At 38.0% G+C, this 16,971-nt stretch overlaps 1 protein-coding gene across 1 annotated transcript in view; it reads right to left on the minus strand.

Annotated features, from left to right (window-relative positions):
* Positions 1-1,303: 1,303 nt before the first annotated feature.
* Positions 1,304-16,971, minus strand: part of CAPZA1 (capping actin protein of muscle Z-line subunit alpha 1) — a 49,045-nt gene continuing 33,377 nt past the window's right edge. The window contains exons 5-10 of the mRNA XM_046004041.1: positions 15,978-16,184; positions 12,821-12,900; positions 12,139-12,217; positions 6,257-6,328; positions 3,239-3,301; positions 1,304-2,854 (exon numbers count right to left, since the gene is read on the minus strand). Of these exons, the coding sequence (XP_045859997.1) occupies positions 2,714-2,854; positions 3,239-3,301; positions 6,257-6,328; positions 12,139-12,217; positions 12,821-12,900; positions 15,978-16,184 (642 nt within the window). The 3' untranslated portion in view covers positions 1,304-2,713. The remainder of the gene's footprint in view (positions 2,855-3,238; positions 3,302-6,256; positions 6,329-12,138; positions 12,218-12,820; positions 12,901-15,977; positions 16,185-16,971) is intronic.

The raw sequence follows: 16,971 nt of genomic DNA on the forward strand, positions 1-16,971 counted from the left end.
TTGGAGAAAAATGTGCCAAGGTTTGCCAAGCATGTTGTGAACCCAGATGAGTCCAGCATCAAAGTTCCAGATTATCAAAGAGAACAGGCCCTGGAACTAGGCAACTAACAGCAGCACAACCACCCAGGCTCAAATGAAACAAAGTTTTCAGTAGTGTAATTTCAAATCCAAATAGAGGAGTGAGGTCTCACAGAAAACTGCTTTCCATCTGGGTGAGAAACCTTTGCCCTAGGATCCCACAGGCTGATTGCAGCAGTGCACAATAAAATGGATACAATTCAAGCAAATATTCTGCTGGAGGATGTTAAGGAAGTCAGGTCTCTGCAGGACTTGGCAAGAAGGGCTGACTTCCTCCCAATTATACAAGTAACCGAGGGCTTCAGATGGCCAAGAGATTAAGAGTTTTTGTAAAAGTCTGTATGGGCTAGGGAAATGGATGGGATAGGCTGGGGACAGGCTGATGGGAGTTAGTAAGTTAAAGGCAAGAACATTTGAGTCTCTTTGCACTACAAGTACAGAATGTTGTACAACAAATGTTCCCCCAAAAGGTGGGACTTTTGAACTGGCCTTAGATGGAATGTGAATCACTGAAACTCCTCTGGTTCTCTCTTAGGAACCAGGATAAAAGCCTTTTTCTCATGTCTGTAGCTAAGTCAGATTTGCATGGAAGGAAAGCTGCATTTAGAGTTAAGCTAAGGTGAAATATCACCCAAGCTCAAGGTACAGGGATTCTTTCATTTCTACTTCCTGTCTAGTGACTACAACCATACTTGGGCCTTGCTTTCTCAATGACAGAGAAGATAGCTAGAAATGGAAAACAAAACAAAAACTTTGGGTCGCCTGGCTGGCTCAGTCAGTAGAGCATGCAACTCTTAATCTCAGGGTTTTGAGTTTGAGCCCATGTTGGGAGTAGAGATTACTCTTAAAAAACAAGCAAAGCCCCTGAAAAACCAAACCTGGAACCATCCGTACGTAGCCTCTGGGCAGAGATCAGTATTGTCCATAGAGACAATGCTCAGACCAAAAAAAAAAAAAAAAAAAGCTGTTCTTTCCAAGTCTTTTTCTTTTTTCTTCTTTCCAAGTCTTTGGATATCACTGACTATGTAATAGGAACCAATTTCAGAACCCTGAACATTCTCATCAAATAAGACCAAACACAGTTCTACCTTACCTTGAGAACAAAAACTGAAGAGATGGATAGCAAAGGAGAGACTCAAGACAATTTAAGAACAAAACAGGTATATTTCTATTGGACTACCTGATACAGAGGATAGTGTGATATGAGTGGATAGTATGAATGACACATAATACAAATATATTTTATTTGAAATAAACAAAAATGCTTACACAGCTCAACAGGTCACTTGGAAACAAACTTGCTTGACTGTATTACTGAGCAAAAACAAAGCTGAAGCACAAACACCCTTCTTTTTTGACATTTATTTGGAGATAGGTAGGAAGACACTACTTGGTTTTTTTAAAAACTGACCTTCCCTTAAGGCCTGGTCATAGAAGTGTAAACAATGTAAATGAATCCACCATTACCATTTGTCATATCATATCTATGTCACCTGTGTATTCCGAGATCACACATATACCTGCCAATATACCTGGGAAGGGTTGCTATATCACAGTTACATTTCAGTTCTTGGCAGGCAGGGCTGAGGAAGAGTAATTTGGAACAAGTTTTACATCCCATTTAGAACAAATCACTAGTATTCCCTTAAATAACAGGTTACAATAGAAAGATACTGCCTGGAACGTATCCTTTTCACTTTGGTTCATTTTTAGTTTTGTTTTGTGATGTACATAGTTGTTTGATTCATCTGTTCATAGTACAATCCTGCCACGAAGTATTAAAGCACAAGATATCTACTATTCCTTCAACATCTGCATTTTTCAAGTTTTATACTCGACTACATCCCTAGTATGTCAGCAGTTCTTGAATAATAATAAAAAATAATAAATGGGTAAAACCCTTCTAAAAATGCAGATGTCTGTAACTAAAATGGTACTAGATGGGAAGGAGACAATGAGGGAAGAGAAAAAAGCAAACACGTTCATGTGCAGGGAATGTGGTTCAAGTCTTTGGATTTAAAAACAACTTCCCCAGAGAAGCTGACTATAATGGAATTTCCAGAAAACTTCCTTTGCCCCCACAAAAGGACCTGAAAAGCCCAATCCAAACTTTTGAAAACTACGGTTATGAGATGCTATAAATGATGATCAAAGCAGTCAGAGGGAGAAGGATGAATGTGTCTTCCATTCAGCTAGTTTGCAGCGTAGCCTCTTTAGCTGTTGGTGGATCAGTAAAAACCACTGAAGTACCAGAAGTGCTTTGAAGACAGGGGTAGAAAAGTACTGCGCATATTACCTGTCTATATCAGTAACAGGACTTCATGGCTAGGAAAATTTTCTAAACAGTAAAATGACTCCAGGATAGATCTCTCTCTCTCTCCATCATTAAATGTGGCAGAATTAAAAAGAAATTTTTTTTACAAGTAGATATAGTGAAAACAGAAAATTACAAGGCAGAGAACACAAAAGAATCAAGACGATGCTATAGGTTCAACAGTATTTCATGAGGCTAGAAAACCTGTTAACTCTGAAAGCCCTAGCAAAATATCACTCTTGTTTATAAATCACTTATTTATCATATGACCGCATGTTGAATCCTTTCTTTCCACATACTGAAGAATCCTACATTCAGCCTTTAAGCATTCTGCATTTCTTTGCCAATCTTGTAGCTGAGTATCTTGTTCCAGTCGATTTTGGTGCGGGTAACAGGAAGCTGCCGGCGCAAGGCTTTGAATGTGGTGTCTGACATTGTTTGATAGTTTTCACTAATTGCTGTCTGCAATAGATAATTGAAGATAAGTTGCTTAAATGAAAACGGATGGTTGTGACTAGGAAAGTAATTCTGTAGTCAAAGGACATGCTTGAGTCTTCTAAGAAGGACAGATAGCATGTAATAGTCCTAATAAGCTCCTTTCCCATCTCTGAAGTGAGTTAAGAAGCCCACTTAAATTATTTCTAAAACTAGGGCTATAATCCGTTCCAATGTTGAAACCTTGACTATAAGTACAAAGTCAGGTTGCAAGGTCTGCAGTCTCCACATTTACTAACACTGAACAACACCGATATTTATGTTTAAAGGACAAAGAGAAGTCTAACAAAATGTGTTAGCAGCAAAATAATAAGGTACTAAAAATCTAGAAAAATCAGTTCCAAATCTTACCTGATACTCATTTTCTGCATGCTCTATGATTTTAATAAACTCCTTGGCAGTTTGGACTTCATTCTAATGGAGGAAGAGGGGAAATCGGAATTTTTCTTAAAGTATAAGCAGTCTCTAAAAACATACTGAAAAGACCATTTAAAGAAAGCTTAAGATTTGTAGAACAATTTATAGTTTGTCAAGTGCTCCCATGCATGCTACCTTCTTTGATTCTCACAACAACTGTGTGAAGAAGATCTGTTATTAGCATCACCTCTATTTTGCAGATGAGAAAACAAAATCCTTGTAAATGACTAGACCAAATTATACAGCTCTTGAAAGATAAAGACAGGGTCTGAATCCAAATCTTCACCATAAGACCCCATGCTTTTTCCAATCTACCACAGTATGGCCAAAAGACATCATCATGATGTCTTGAAAGTTTTATGCCTTGAAAATATCTCTGGTTTAAGATTATATAAACAACGCCCTCACCAATGTCAGCCATATATGTTAAACTCACACTCCTCTATTGGCTACTTATGGTACTAAGCCAACCAACCAACCACATTTTGCTTTATATGATTCAGGAACATATTAACGTGGCCTTTTCACTTTGGTTCATCTTTCATTCTCTCTCTTCCTTTCATTATTAAGTAGAACAGAATTAAAGGTAAAAGGTAAGATTTTCTGCCTAGAGCAGCAGTCTCCAGATTCTTTCAAATAGTCAAAACCATCTTTTGTTTTCACAACTCCAAGTCATTTGCTTTTCCACTACCCCTCTCAAGTGTGCGTAATGCAGGTCCCAGAAGCTGCATAATGTGTGATGGCTTCATCACTGTGATGGCTAATGGAATGTGTGGGCACATATGAGAATCCAGTTGTCTTTTATTAAGTCAGACACTATACAATTCGTAAAAAGGTAAATCAATGCCATTCTTTGTACTATATTGTTTTTTGAAAACATAGTTTTTTTCATGAAAATGTTATTTAGGTTAACAAGTAATGGGTTTCTAATCGTAATTTTTTAAAGATTTATTTATTTATTTATTTTAAAAAGATTTTATTTATTTATTTGACAGAGAGAGAGATCACAGTAGGCAGAGAGGCAGGCAGAGAGAGGGTGAAGCAGGCTCCGTGCTGAGCAGAGAGCCCGATGTGGGGCTCAATCCCAGGACCCTGAGACCATGACCCGAGCTGAAGGCAGAGGCTTAACCCACCCACCAAGCCCACCCAGGCGCCCTGATTTTATTTATTTGTCATAGAGAGAGAGAGAGAGAGAGAGAGAGAAAGAGCACGCACGCACAAGCAGGTAGAGGGGGATAAGCAGGTAGAGGGAGAAGCAGGTTCCCCACGGAGCAAGGAGCCTGATGTGGGACTTGATCCCAGGACCTTTGGATTATGACCTGAGCCAAAGGCAGACACTTAACCAACTGAGCCACCCAGGTATCCCTGTTACTGTATTTTTAAATTAATAAATATTTAACCATACTCAGTTTTAATTTCTAATAAGGTATATATTGACAGATAAAACATACATAAAAGCTATTTGGTTTTTTCTCTTTTTAATTTTTAAATTGTTTATTATTATTATTAAATTTTAAAAATACTTTATTTATTTTTTAAAGATTTATTTGAGAGACTGAGTGAGCAAGAGAGCACCTGGTGGTGGGGAGAGGGGCAGAGGGAAAGAATCTCAAGTAGACACTCTGCTGTGTGCAGAACCCAGTGTGGGGCTGATCTTACAACCCTGAGATCACGACCTGAGCCAAAATCAAGAGTCAGTTGTTCCACCAACTGAGCCACCCAGGTATCCCTTTAAATTTTTTTCTTTTCATTTCTTTTTTTTTTTAAAAGATTATATTTATTTATTTGACAGACAGAGATCACAAGTAGGCAAGGAGGCAGGCGGGGGGGGGGGGGGAAGCAGGCTCCCTGCTGAGCAGAGAGCCTGATGCGGGACTCGATCCCACGGCCCTGCATGACCTGAGCTGAAGGCAGAAGCTTTAACCCACTGAGCCACCCAGGCGCCCCCTTTAATTTTTTAAAAAATTTTTATTTATTTACTTGTTTATAGATTTTATTTATTTATTTATCTGGCAGTGATTGATAGATAGATAGATGCAGGGATTGATCCCAGGACCCTGGGATCATGACCTGAGCAGAAGTCAGACATTTTACCCACTGAACCACCCAGATGTCCCTAATTTTTTTAAGATTTTTTTTTTTTTTTTTAAATTAAGCTCTCTACTCAATGTGGGGCTTGAACTCACAACCCTGAGATCAAGAGTTCCACCATCTGAGCCAGCCAGGCACCCTAAACAAAATCTTTTTGAAGGTGCTCAGTAACTTCTAGGATATAAACAAGTACTGAGAATGCAAAAAAAATTATGTTGCTTCTTTTCAGGTATAGAACACAATACTTTTTTTTTAAAAAGATTTTATTTATTTATTTGACAGACAGATCACAAGTAGGCAGAGAGGCAGGCAGAGAGATAGGAAGGGAAGCAGGCTTCCCACCGAGCACAGAGCCCCATGTGGGCCTTGATCCCAGGATACTGGGATCATGACTTGAGCCAAAGGCAGAGGCTTTAACCCACTGAGCCACCCAGGCGCCCCAGAACACAATACTTTTTAATTGAATATTCCTAAAAATGTTCAGCTTCTCTAGTGATATGAATGTAGCCCTATAGGATTTGTTGATTGAAGATACTGCTGTCCTTGAGCAAATCTCACTATTGAGAAAGAGAGAAAGAAGTTTGGATTCTCTAAAGCCATTATCCTATCTGTTGTTATATCATGTTATGTTACATTATGGTATTTACATAATTACTTATTATATTTAGTCAAAGACTGTGAACTAATATAGCGGGTTGACTGCATACTTTTATAAGGCTGCCAAAATCAAAGCACTGAAAACAAACTGAATTTCTAGTGGCAGAACCAGTACTTAGAATCAGTACTATTTTTCTGTAAAAAATCAATTTTTATAGAAAAATAAGGTGCAAGTGAGACAGATATTAAATATTCCACACTCACCGAGACTGTTACTGAATCCTGTACATCTTTATGACTAACCAACTGAACATTGCCATCTTCATAATAGTGAACCTGTTGAGACAATGGTTGAGCAAGTTTATGTGTAGTTCATATGGAAACCCACTGCTAAGGTACAAATCCACGCCTTACGCCATGCCCGACCTTTTTTTTTTAAAGCCATCCCAATCTTCAACTCTGAACAAAATATTAATATGACCAACTGTAACTTAAAATGTGGTTAAAATTCACAGAACACTTTCAATTTTTAAGAATTCTCGCTTTTTCTTAGCAGGGGAAACTGATTATTAAGTTCAACAAATATTTATTATGTGCTTATTGCATTCCAGGCACTGTGCTAGTATTGTGAATACGAAGACCTTAAATAAGAGTCCACTCTTAAGAGTATTAAAATAATTAAAATAAAATCTAACATTAGTTTTTCTCTGTGAAAATCCAAGAATTTTAATGGATCCTAATCCCTTATACATCTATCCACACACACACAATCATCAATATTGGTAAGTAGATCTGACCAAGTGCAGGGAAAACTTAACTGACAGTTAAAGACAAACTGAAAAAACAAATAGGCTACTGGTAAATTAGACGACAAAAGCAAGGCAAAAGCAGTTCTAAGAATGTATGGTAAAGTGGGGTCCTATAAGTATTAGACCAATTAGCAAGAAGGAGGCGTACACAAGAGACAGACTAACCAACAGTGTGTCAGAAGTTCTGGCAACTTACAAGATAGGTTCAGTCACCTTAACATGGCTACAGTCTGGTCATATAAAATAGGATGAGAGTATCCTTTTGTTATGTGCATTTGAACAGGGTCTTGCAAATAAGAGCTGACACCTAAATGGACAAGTAGAGAACAACATCTAGCAAGGGGATAAAAAAAGGACAAGAGAATGGTTTAGTTTAGGGAAGAATAAAGAACTCACGGCAGATGAGTATGTGTGGAGGGGAGTGTGGCAGGAGATAGTGCTCTGAGGCAAGCAGGAGACAGACTGTGAAAAGCAAACTGCCTTATAAACCATGTTAATAATCCAGACTTTATCCTATTAAAGGTGATACGACTCAGGGAAAGGGAATGTTTTTGAAAGATTACACTTGTGCTATGAAGAAAATCAAGTGGAGGGAGCTGAAACTGGGGCATAATGCTAGAATAGTAGTCTAGGTACTGTTTGTTTCCTTCATCTAGTTCAGGCTACCAGGAGACATCTGGACAAAAAGGAATGTTTGCAGAGATAAAGCAGAAAAAAAGAAGAACTATACCTGTAATACTATATCTATTATTTGAGTCCTTACTATATGTTTAACACTATGCCAGGGACTTCTGGGTAGCTCTGTCGGGTAAGCATCTGCCTTCAGCTCAGGCCATGATCCCAAGGGTCCTGGGATCAAGTCCTGCATTGGGCTCCTTGCTCAGCAGAAGTCTGCTTCTCCCTCTGCCTGCTGCTCCCCCTGCTTCTGTGCTCTCTCTCTCTGATAAATGAATAAATAAAAATTAAAAAAAAACTAAAACACTATGCCAAACATTTTAGTTATTACTTATCTCATTCAATGTTTGCAAAAACTCTGAAATAGGGACCATTGTTATACTTTTTTTTTTTTTTAAAGGTTTTATTTATTTGACAGAGAGAGAATACAAGGGGGGTGGGGGCATGGAAGGCAGAGGGGAAGGGACAGGCAGGCTTCTTGCTGAGCAAGGAGCCTGACACCGGGCTTGATCCCAGGACTGTGGGATCATGACCTGAGCAGACGGCAGACACTTAACTGACTGAGCCACCCAGGCACCCCTATTATTCCTGTTTTACAGTTAAGGAAACTGAGGGTTGAGGCAGCTTAATAACTTATCCATGTTCACATACTGAATAAGAAGAGGAGCTAGACAATGAATTAGGTCAAATTCCTGAACTAAAACCATGTCCAACATGTGTAATACCTCCCACTGTTGAGTTTTGTCAAAAAATTGGGAATTCCCTGATTCAGATAGAAGTAACATGTCTCATTAGGGACTTAACTCTTTTAAGATATCATCAGAAGGGAATTAAAATACCCAAGCCTTCATCTAGACAGAAATCAAGATCCTATTAGCAACAAAAGGACTTCCCTAGGCAATATGAATCCACTTCAGGGCCTTGTTTAAGGGGAGAAAAAAACAGCTCACTCTGCTCAGATGGGCAAGACAAACCAGACTTTCCATACCCTCTCCAGACATTTAAATTTTAACTTTTGGCTTTCTAAAGGGGTTTAAAGAGAAAAAGATGATTTAAGAATATACTGGAAAAGCAGGGAGTTGATAAATGCCTGTAATACCTACATGCAAGAATCAGAACAGAAAAGATCTAGGCAAAAACGACTGCGCTAAGGAAGGATGACATATAATGGTTAAAATTTCAACACACAAGTGATATAGGGAGCTGAATGGACTCCATTCTAGAAAGGCCCTATTTTTGCTGTTTCTCTGCTAAGTCCTATTTACTCATGTTCTTCATACTTGCATCTGAGTAAACCAAAGAAGCTATGTTCCCACTCCATGCGGACTCAAGAAAGTTAATCATTTTCTAAGTTTCATCCCAGGCCCTCAAACACCTGATAACATCTAAAAAGAAATGGATCCCAAGCGGTTCTGGGACATTAGCTTCAAACAAACCTTGGTTGACACTGGCATTAATATACCCTACCTTCGATGATTTATGGAATATACCTATTGTTCACCTGGCACTCACCTTTGATTGGAACCTGAATTCCTGAAGGAACATGTACCCTGGATCGCTTACCAGTGTAAATCCCTAATCCCAAGTGATGGGGAGACTCGCTTTTCCTTTTCTGAGTCTCCCAGACATTCTAACTGCCATATTCTATCACTTACACTATTCAATAAACTCTGCTCTCACTTCCTCCTGGCTTGAGTTTCATTTTTATCCTATGCAAAGCCAACGACCCTCCTGGCTGGTCCTGTGGGGCCCCCTCTGGGTCCTCAGATCTGGCCCCTATGTTACAAGGACATGGATGTTCAAAATACAGGTGGGTCACACCCAAACACTAGTTTTGTTTGATCATTTTTTAACTAAGAGTTCAGAGACTGAAAAGAACACTAAGAAGAGGAGTGAGTACAAATAGGACAAGGGGTATTTTAAAAATGGAGCTCTGTCCAGAGAAGAAACAAGGACTTACATATTTGAGACAGGTGTCTAAGAACCATCGGAAAGAAGGAACTATGCAGGGCAATCTTTTTTTGTCCAAGAACAAGGACTATGCAACAGGTTTGAACTTCTATCATGTGTCTTAAGAACCAGGACATGCATAGGAATATAGACAAAGGCCACTAAGTCTTGCTGTTTATAAACTCAGTTGAAAATTCTAAAACTATTGATGTCATTATCTAATACACCAATGATAAATTAAGCTTACTTTCTTTTTTGGGCAGGGAAGGGAACAAACCATTTTACTGAGATGCTTAGGGGGAGGAGTCCAAGGGTTGGGAGGACAATGACATCAGATATCCTCAATAAGATCCTTGGCCAAGATCTCCCCAGCCTCACAGGTGCCAAAAGCAATAAAACTTTTCTAGGTCTCATCTGCTAATAAAAATTTCAACATGACTATCATCAACATAAATCCTCAGAAACCACTGACTTCCAGAACTACCCCTTGGCCTTTAGAATAACCAAAGAGCTAAATATCTTAGTGACTTTTCCAAGTAATTCTCACTCTGATTTTTAAGATATGTATATGAAGCAAGCTTTTCCACAAGGTGTGATGGGCCAATCTGGTTAAAAGGTATAAATGAGGTCTGGGTACTGGCCCCCGTTTTAAGTCTTATCAGAAATTATCATTCTTTATGATAATGTACTCTTAATTTATAAGTTTTCACTGGCAAAGCTGAAATACAAGCAACCATTTCCTTCTAGAAGAAAATAAAGTTACGTAAATTTATAGTAAGCTACTAGGTTAGTGCTGATGTCATAGTTACAGGAGACCTAAAGCATTAGGCTACTCATATGAACAGTTAAACAGAAATAGAATAGTATGTGTGTTGTCTTAGGTTGGGCTCCCCCAGAAGCAAACCCCAAGACAAAGATTTGAGAGGAAGTAATTTATTTGGGAGGTAACCTCAGGAAGGACTAGTAAGGACTGAGGTACTGAGACAGAGGGAAAGAAGTGTTATAGGTGCATTAATGACCAGTGTGTTTAGCTATGGGTCCAGGTCTCTGGAAGACTAAGTAGAACATGCTTCAGAGTTGTCCCACCTGATAGGTGAGGAAGCCGGCATATTATCTACCAACTCTTGTATGGCACTACGGGCTGCTCCAGAGCTGTGAAATTAACATTTCCAGCTTGCCTAATCAGAGTTGGGCATGCTTCTCTGGCTATGAAAAGTTCCCAGGAAGAAAGTTGCTGTTACTTGTAGCAGGGAGCTATCCTGAAAAAAATGGGTACAGATTATCTACCACAAATGCTCTGATTAAATTATACCCTTTAAAAAGGTAGCTCTTGGGGCACCTGGGTGGCTCAGTGGTTTAAGCCACTGCCTTCAGCTCAGGTCATGATCTCAGGGTCCTGGGATCGAGTCCCACATCGGGCTCTCTGCTCAGCAGGGAGCCTGCTTCCCTCTCACTCTCTCTGCCTGCCTCTCTGCCTACTTGTGATCTCTCTCGGTCAAATAAATAAATAAATAAAATCTTTAAAAAAAATAAATAAAATAAAATAAAAAGGTAGCTCTTGCTAATTATTATAAAAACAAGACTTAACACAATATAATAGAGGTACGATTAGGTACTGATTTTCTGTTATCAGTAACTTTTTTTTTAAATAAAGATTTTATTTATTTATTTGACAGAGAGAGACAGAGATCACAAGTAGGCAGAGCAGCAGACAGAGATAGAGGGGGAAGCAGGCTCCCCACTGAGCAGAGAGCCTGATGCGGGGCTCGATCCCAGGACCCTGGGATCATGACCCGAGCTGAAGGCAGAGGCTTAACCCCCTGAGCCACCCAGGCGCCCCCTGTTATCAGTAACTTTTAATCTGACCTGAGAATTAATTGGGCTTAAGAATTAAATCACCCTCAATTTGAAAGTCAAATCTCTGCTAGGATACCAGAAGACTTTGACCCAGATAGGCATCCAATGAATTAACAAGTTCCTTATTCACCTGCCTATCTGTTCTGAAACGAGCATTAGAAATCTATTCAGCTTGGTTACTTATATTCCATACATGATGACACTTGGCAATTTTCTCTAGTTCCTGTGTCACTTACTTGATTTAAAAACCTTCTGTTATTACTGTAAAAAACAAAATAAGAATCCCATTCATATACCTTTTTTCAGAGATAAGAGTTAAGTTTTATGTCTATGTACATGCTTAAATGAGGTAATATACAAAGAGACCCTACGTAAGTTAGAGTAGCTGCTACTTAGTCACTTAATAATTGTTTTCTTCTTTTTTAGAGCTGCTATCTTTAAAAAATATTATTATTATTTAAGTAGGCTCCATGCCCGGTGTGGAGCCCAATGCAGGGCTTGAACTCACGATCCTGAGATCAAGACCTGAGCCGAAATCAGGAGTTGGATGCTTAACTGACTGAACAATACAGGTGCCCCTAGAACTGCTATTTGATAATTCCTTGAAAAACCTTAGGTTATCTTTGGAAGAGAAAAATAATAAGCAAGCAGTACATACCACATGACTATCCTTTATCAATCCAGAAGAGCTTTTTAACTACTTCCCCACAAAGGAGGCTCCTATTCTATTTACTACCATCCATATTCCTTTGCAGCTATCTACATATAGTCATTTCTTATTTCAAATACCAACTTCCATGTTTGTTTTCAAAATGTGACACTTTAACATGGCCTATTAACATGTGGGGGTCTCACCTGAATCTTAAGGACTCCAACCACCTGGGCTGTAGGTGGTGTGATGGTGAACTTCCACTCTGATCTCCAACGGCCATTCCTATTAAAACACACACAAGACTGCAGAGTTAGCAGTAAGCCCGAGAAAGAGGTGATTTGCCACTGAGGCACAGAATTTGGTAAAGTGGGGTGGGAGGGTGTCATTTCCAGTTTGACATAGATAAGGCTCTATCTACTCAAATATAAGTCTGTATCCAAGTCCCTAAACATAAACCTTTTCTAAATTATTTTCACTTTCATTTTTAATTTTTCAATCTTGGAATAGAAAACCATGCCTACACTGTTCATGGAAGTCTTTTCCATAAACAGATAGATGGGATGCTGAATTTTATAATTTAGCTCAAGTATTATTAACCAAACCCAAGTAAAACTCAAATTTTCAACTAGGCACTTTATTAATCAACCACTTATTCTCACTTGGTATTAAGAGCCCTTTTTAAAAAGGTTATAAAATCTCAGAGTTTAAAGGAAGCTAAATGTTCACATCTAAATCCCTCATTTTATAGATGGGTAACCGAAGTCTCTCAGTCAAGTAACTTATCCCAAACTATTTAGATAAAGAACCAACTTTCAGTCAACAGCTGGTTTGGTTCCTTCCCAATATAAGTTAAATAAAAATAAAAGAGAACATCTACTTTCTTACCAGAAGTTTTTAGGCTGAAACTGGTGGCTTTCAATACATGCAATAATGGTCTGTTGGCCATCTATAGTTTTAGCATAAACCTATTGTTAAAAAAAAAAAGTTAGACTCCAAAAACATATTTAATCTAAGTGACAAATACTGTACAAAAAGCAACATACTAAATCCTTGGGGGAGACAAAAAGATCAGATAGGATAAACTTACAACTCACAAGACTTCATGGGGTGTGAACACAGAAAAGAACATGTTTAGTTCCACAAGAGACAGTGGTACAATGAATGAAGAATTAATGTCCCCTCAAATTGAGGGGAAATACCACTCCTGACTAGGGCTACAGGGGAGGTGCCAGTTAGGCTGGGCCTTACAAGACAGATTAGATACTCATAAGCAGAGACTGAGAAGAAAGATGAATAAACTGTTCAGACAGGAAACTGGGGGGCTTATTCAGTGAAATGACAATCAGTTCTTTCAGGTTAGACAGTTGTGTGTGAGGTTGACGAATGGTGATAATCCAGGATAGAAGATTTAAGTCCCCTAATGGTAGATGTAAAAAGTCTGGACATTATTCTACAGGCAATGGACAGACACCAAAACAACAAAACCAGAACTATTGTTTTGGAAGAATAATTAATATTGGTATATGGGATAAAACGGAGGAAAAGCTCAAGTTGGTTAGGAGGCCAGAGCATTAATCTAGACAATAAGACAGAGTAGTATCAGTGGGTATAGGATACAGAAGCATAATCAAGCCTAGCAATATACTGCAAGTGAAGAGCAAAAAAGGGGAAAGAGCCAAAGCCATCTCATGCTGAGATGACCTGAAAGATGGTAGTGTCATTAACAAACTGGGAAATTCAGATAGTAGTTAGAAACCCCAACTGTTCCTTAATGTGGAAGAGGTGAACAGAAATGCAATAGGAAGGAAAAGCAAAAAAAAACCCCAATAGTGCTTACAGTCCACAAAATGTTTTCACGTTTATCTTCCCTATATTGAATAACTATGAGTTTTCAAGAGAGAGAAATACAGCAATGGGGAATGCCTACATTTATAGAGATAGGGGAGAAGAAAAGAAGTAGAGACAGACTTAGAATGAGTAGAGAGTGCTGACCGAGCAGTCTAAGCAAAAGAGAATTTCTGGAAGTAGCTGGTTGGTCTCAGTGTGAAATACCATATGGAAGTCAAGGATGAAGAAAAGGATACTGATTCAGGCAATTCAGCAACCATCAATAACCTCAGAGGTTTCTGTAAAGACTGAAGCCAAGATTCACAGGGTTGAGAAGTAGATAGGTAATGAAGAAGTGGCGCTAGTAGGAGCAGAATGCTCCCAGGTGCGGTTATGTAGCAGAGAGAGGTAACAGAAGTGAAGGAGAGGGAAGAGGAGCAGGAGGGAGAAAGAGAAGTAACTTATAGAAATTATTACGACTCAAAAAAAAAAAAGAAAAGAAAAATTATTATGACTGAGGAAAAGTTTGTTCTCCTTAAGGGCAGAGAAATAAAAATATTTCTAGGTAAAGAGAAATATATCAGATAGGAGAATATAAAATCAAGAATAAGGATCCTTCTTCCTAAGATGAAGTACAGTGGAAGAGGGAAAACTGCAGAGTGTGGAAAGAAGAGAAAAAGATTTCAAGTCAGTCTTACTAAAATGTGGGGGATCAGACAGATGCCTAACGACAATGGGAATGGTTTGGAAAACACTATATAGAAAACATCATAGGAAATATTGACATGACATTAAGAATTACTAAGCAGGACAGCTCCGAGGACATAAAACACTTGGGTACAGTAGACACTATTAGAATAATTCCATGGCTTTCTGTAGTTCATTTGTTAGCTAAGACAAGTGAGAAAAGGTAAGAAAAGGACACAGTAGGGTTACTTGGTGTAAAGCTCCAAAGTAAGAACAGGTAATGCCACATTTTAAATAGGTAACAAATGTTAAGTAGAAAATACATTTAGGATTGCAAAGCCAATTTTTTTTGTTTTTAAGATTTTATTTATTTATTTGACAAGGAGAGAGAGATCACAAGTAGACAAAGGCAGGCAGAGAGAGAGGGGGAGGCGGCTCCCTGCCAAACAGAGAGCCCGTTGCGGGACTCGATCCCAGGACCTGAGATCATGACCTGAGCCGAAGGCAGAGGCTTAACCACTGAGCCACCCAGGCACCCCGCAAAGTCAATTTCTAAAAGAGGCTTGTGTTGTGTCTTCCTTTGCAATACTGGGTTGCAAAACAGAACTGCATTTATCCACCATAATGGGTTTTCTCCATTATTTAAAAAATAAAAAACAAACATAAAACATGTAATAGTAACAATATCCAACATTTAGGGAGAGCTTTCTTTGTGCCATTTTCCAAGCATTTTATATGCCTTATTAGCTCATTCTATTCTCACAATAATCCTCTGAGGTAAGAACTATTATTTCCAGTTTTTCAGTGAAAAGGCACAGATATGTTAACTGATTTGCCCAAGGTCACATAGCTAACTAATTGGCAAGACAAGAAATCAAACCAGTTAGTATGGTTTCAAGTTAAGGGCTCTTAACCAATATTCTATTATTGACATTTAACTCATCATCATTACATACTGAAAATATTCTAACAGATGTTTTTCTTAATCATATCTGTAATTTACAAAGGAAAAATTATGATAGAGTCAAATTTATCGTTTTTTATATCAAGAGGTAATTAAAAAAAGTCAAATTATCTGATTAAAAAATGTTCAAATAGCTCTGACAATCTAATGAAAGCATCTAAAGTATGAAAGAAGTAGCTTTCTATAAAAATGCCTATACCAAAAAGTCATAAATATGGCAATAGCTGCCTTGACAATTTTAATTTACTTTACTCCCATGTCTAAAGATGTTAAAAACTTTTTTTTTTGATGGGTATAAGGCAATTTCTGATGAATAAATAAGACAAAGGTGAAATAGGATATAATGAAATTTAAAATTTTAATGCACTGGGTGGGATCTTTAAAAAGAATTTTCCATATAAAATTTTCCATTTATACAAACTCTTTCAAAAATGAATTAGGGAATAAAATACAGATGAGACTCTAAGAAGAAAGAAGTGATGTTTGGCTGGCTAAAGCCCCCAAAGGATAAGATAAATGTAAGAAATAAAACATTCTTTAATATTAAGCAGGCAGATACTTAACAGTACAGAAGCCGCTGGAATAATGGTCTTTCACATAGGCCCTTAAAGCACTGTCACAGGATTCTCTCCAAGACTTCAGACCTCCATCTACGTCCTCTGGCTGGGGGTCACTTGCTTCTTTCCGTAAGTGATCAAACTTAAAGGAAATTTTGTTTCTTGGATCTAAAAATCTGCTATTACCCAGGTCACCATGTTCTGTAATTAAGACCTTCCAAAGAATAATTATAAATATGAGTAACTGTAAAAAGACAGTTCTTGTCAAATTTTACAAAACAAATAAAAATTCTGAAGACAGTTAATTTTCATTTATAGATTTCTCTTCCATAATGATTTTTCAATCAAGTCACATATATATTTTTTAATTTCATTTCATTTTTTAAGTAAATTCTACCCCCAAAATGGGGCTTGAACCCATGACCCCAAGATCAAGAGTAGCATGCTCTACTGACTGAGCCAGCCGGGTGCTCCTCAAATCACATTTTTATTCTTTTTCCTTAAGATTTATTTATTTGAGAGAGAGAGAGAGAGAGAGAGGGAGTTGGCGGGGTGGGGAGGGAGAAACTCAAGCAGACTCCACGCAGAGCCTAACTAGGGGCTTGATCTCACAACCCTGATATCACGACCCGAGCTAAAACCAAGAGTTGGACGCTCACATTTTTATTCTTTTTTTAAAAAAATTTTATTTATTTTCTTAAATTCTCACATTTTTATTATAAAAGTGTTATGTTTACGGTTAAGTCACCTACCTCTAAACCACAACATCTCCCCATCTACCCTTTATTTCTTGGTTTCTGTCTACTATATTGTCAGTGTATATACCTTATACAGAGCTATAACAATAGCTTATTGATACACTTTTATATTCTTTTTACATATTTCATAAAACTTTCCCAGTCACTATATTTAGCATTTAAAATAGGTAATCTATTTACTTGGTTCAATAATGAAAAAATTTATATAAAGTGAGATCTTTTTCTCACCTTTCACTCCTATCC

Source organism: Meles meles, chromosome 1 (genome assembly GCF_922984935.1).
Source record: "Meles meles chromosome 1, mMelMel3.1 paternal haplotype, whole genome shotgun sequence".
Classification (NCBI taxonomy): Eukaryota; Metazoa; Chordata; class Mammalia; order Carnivora; family Mustelidae; genus Meles; species Meles meles.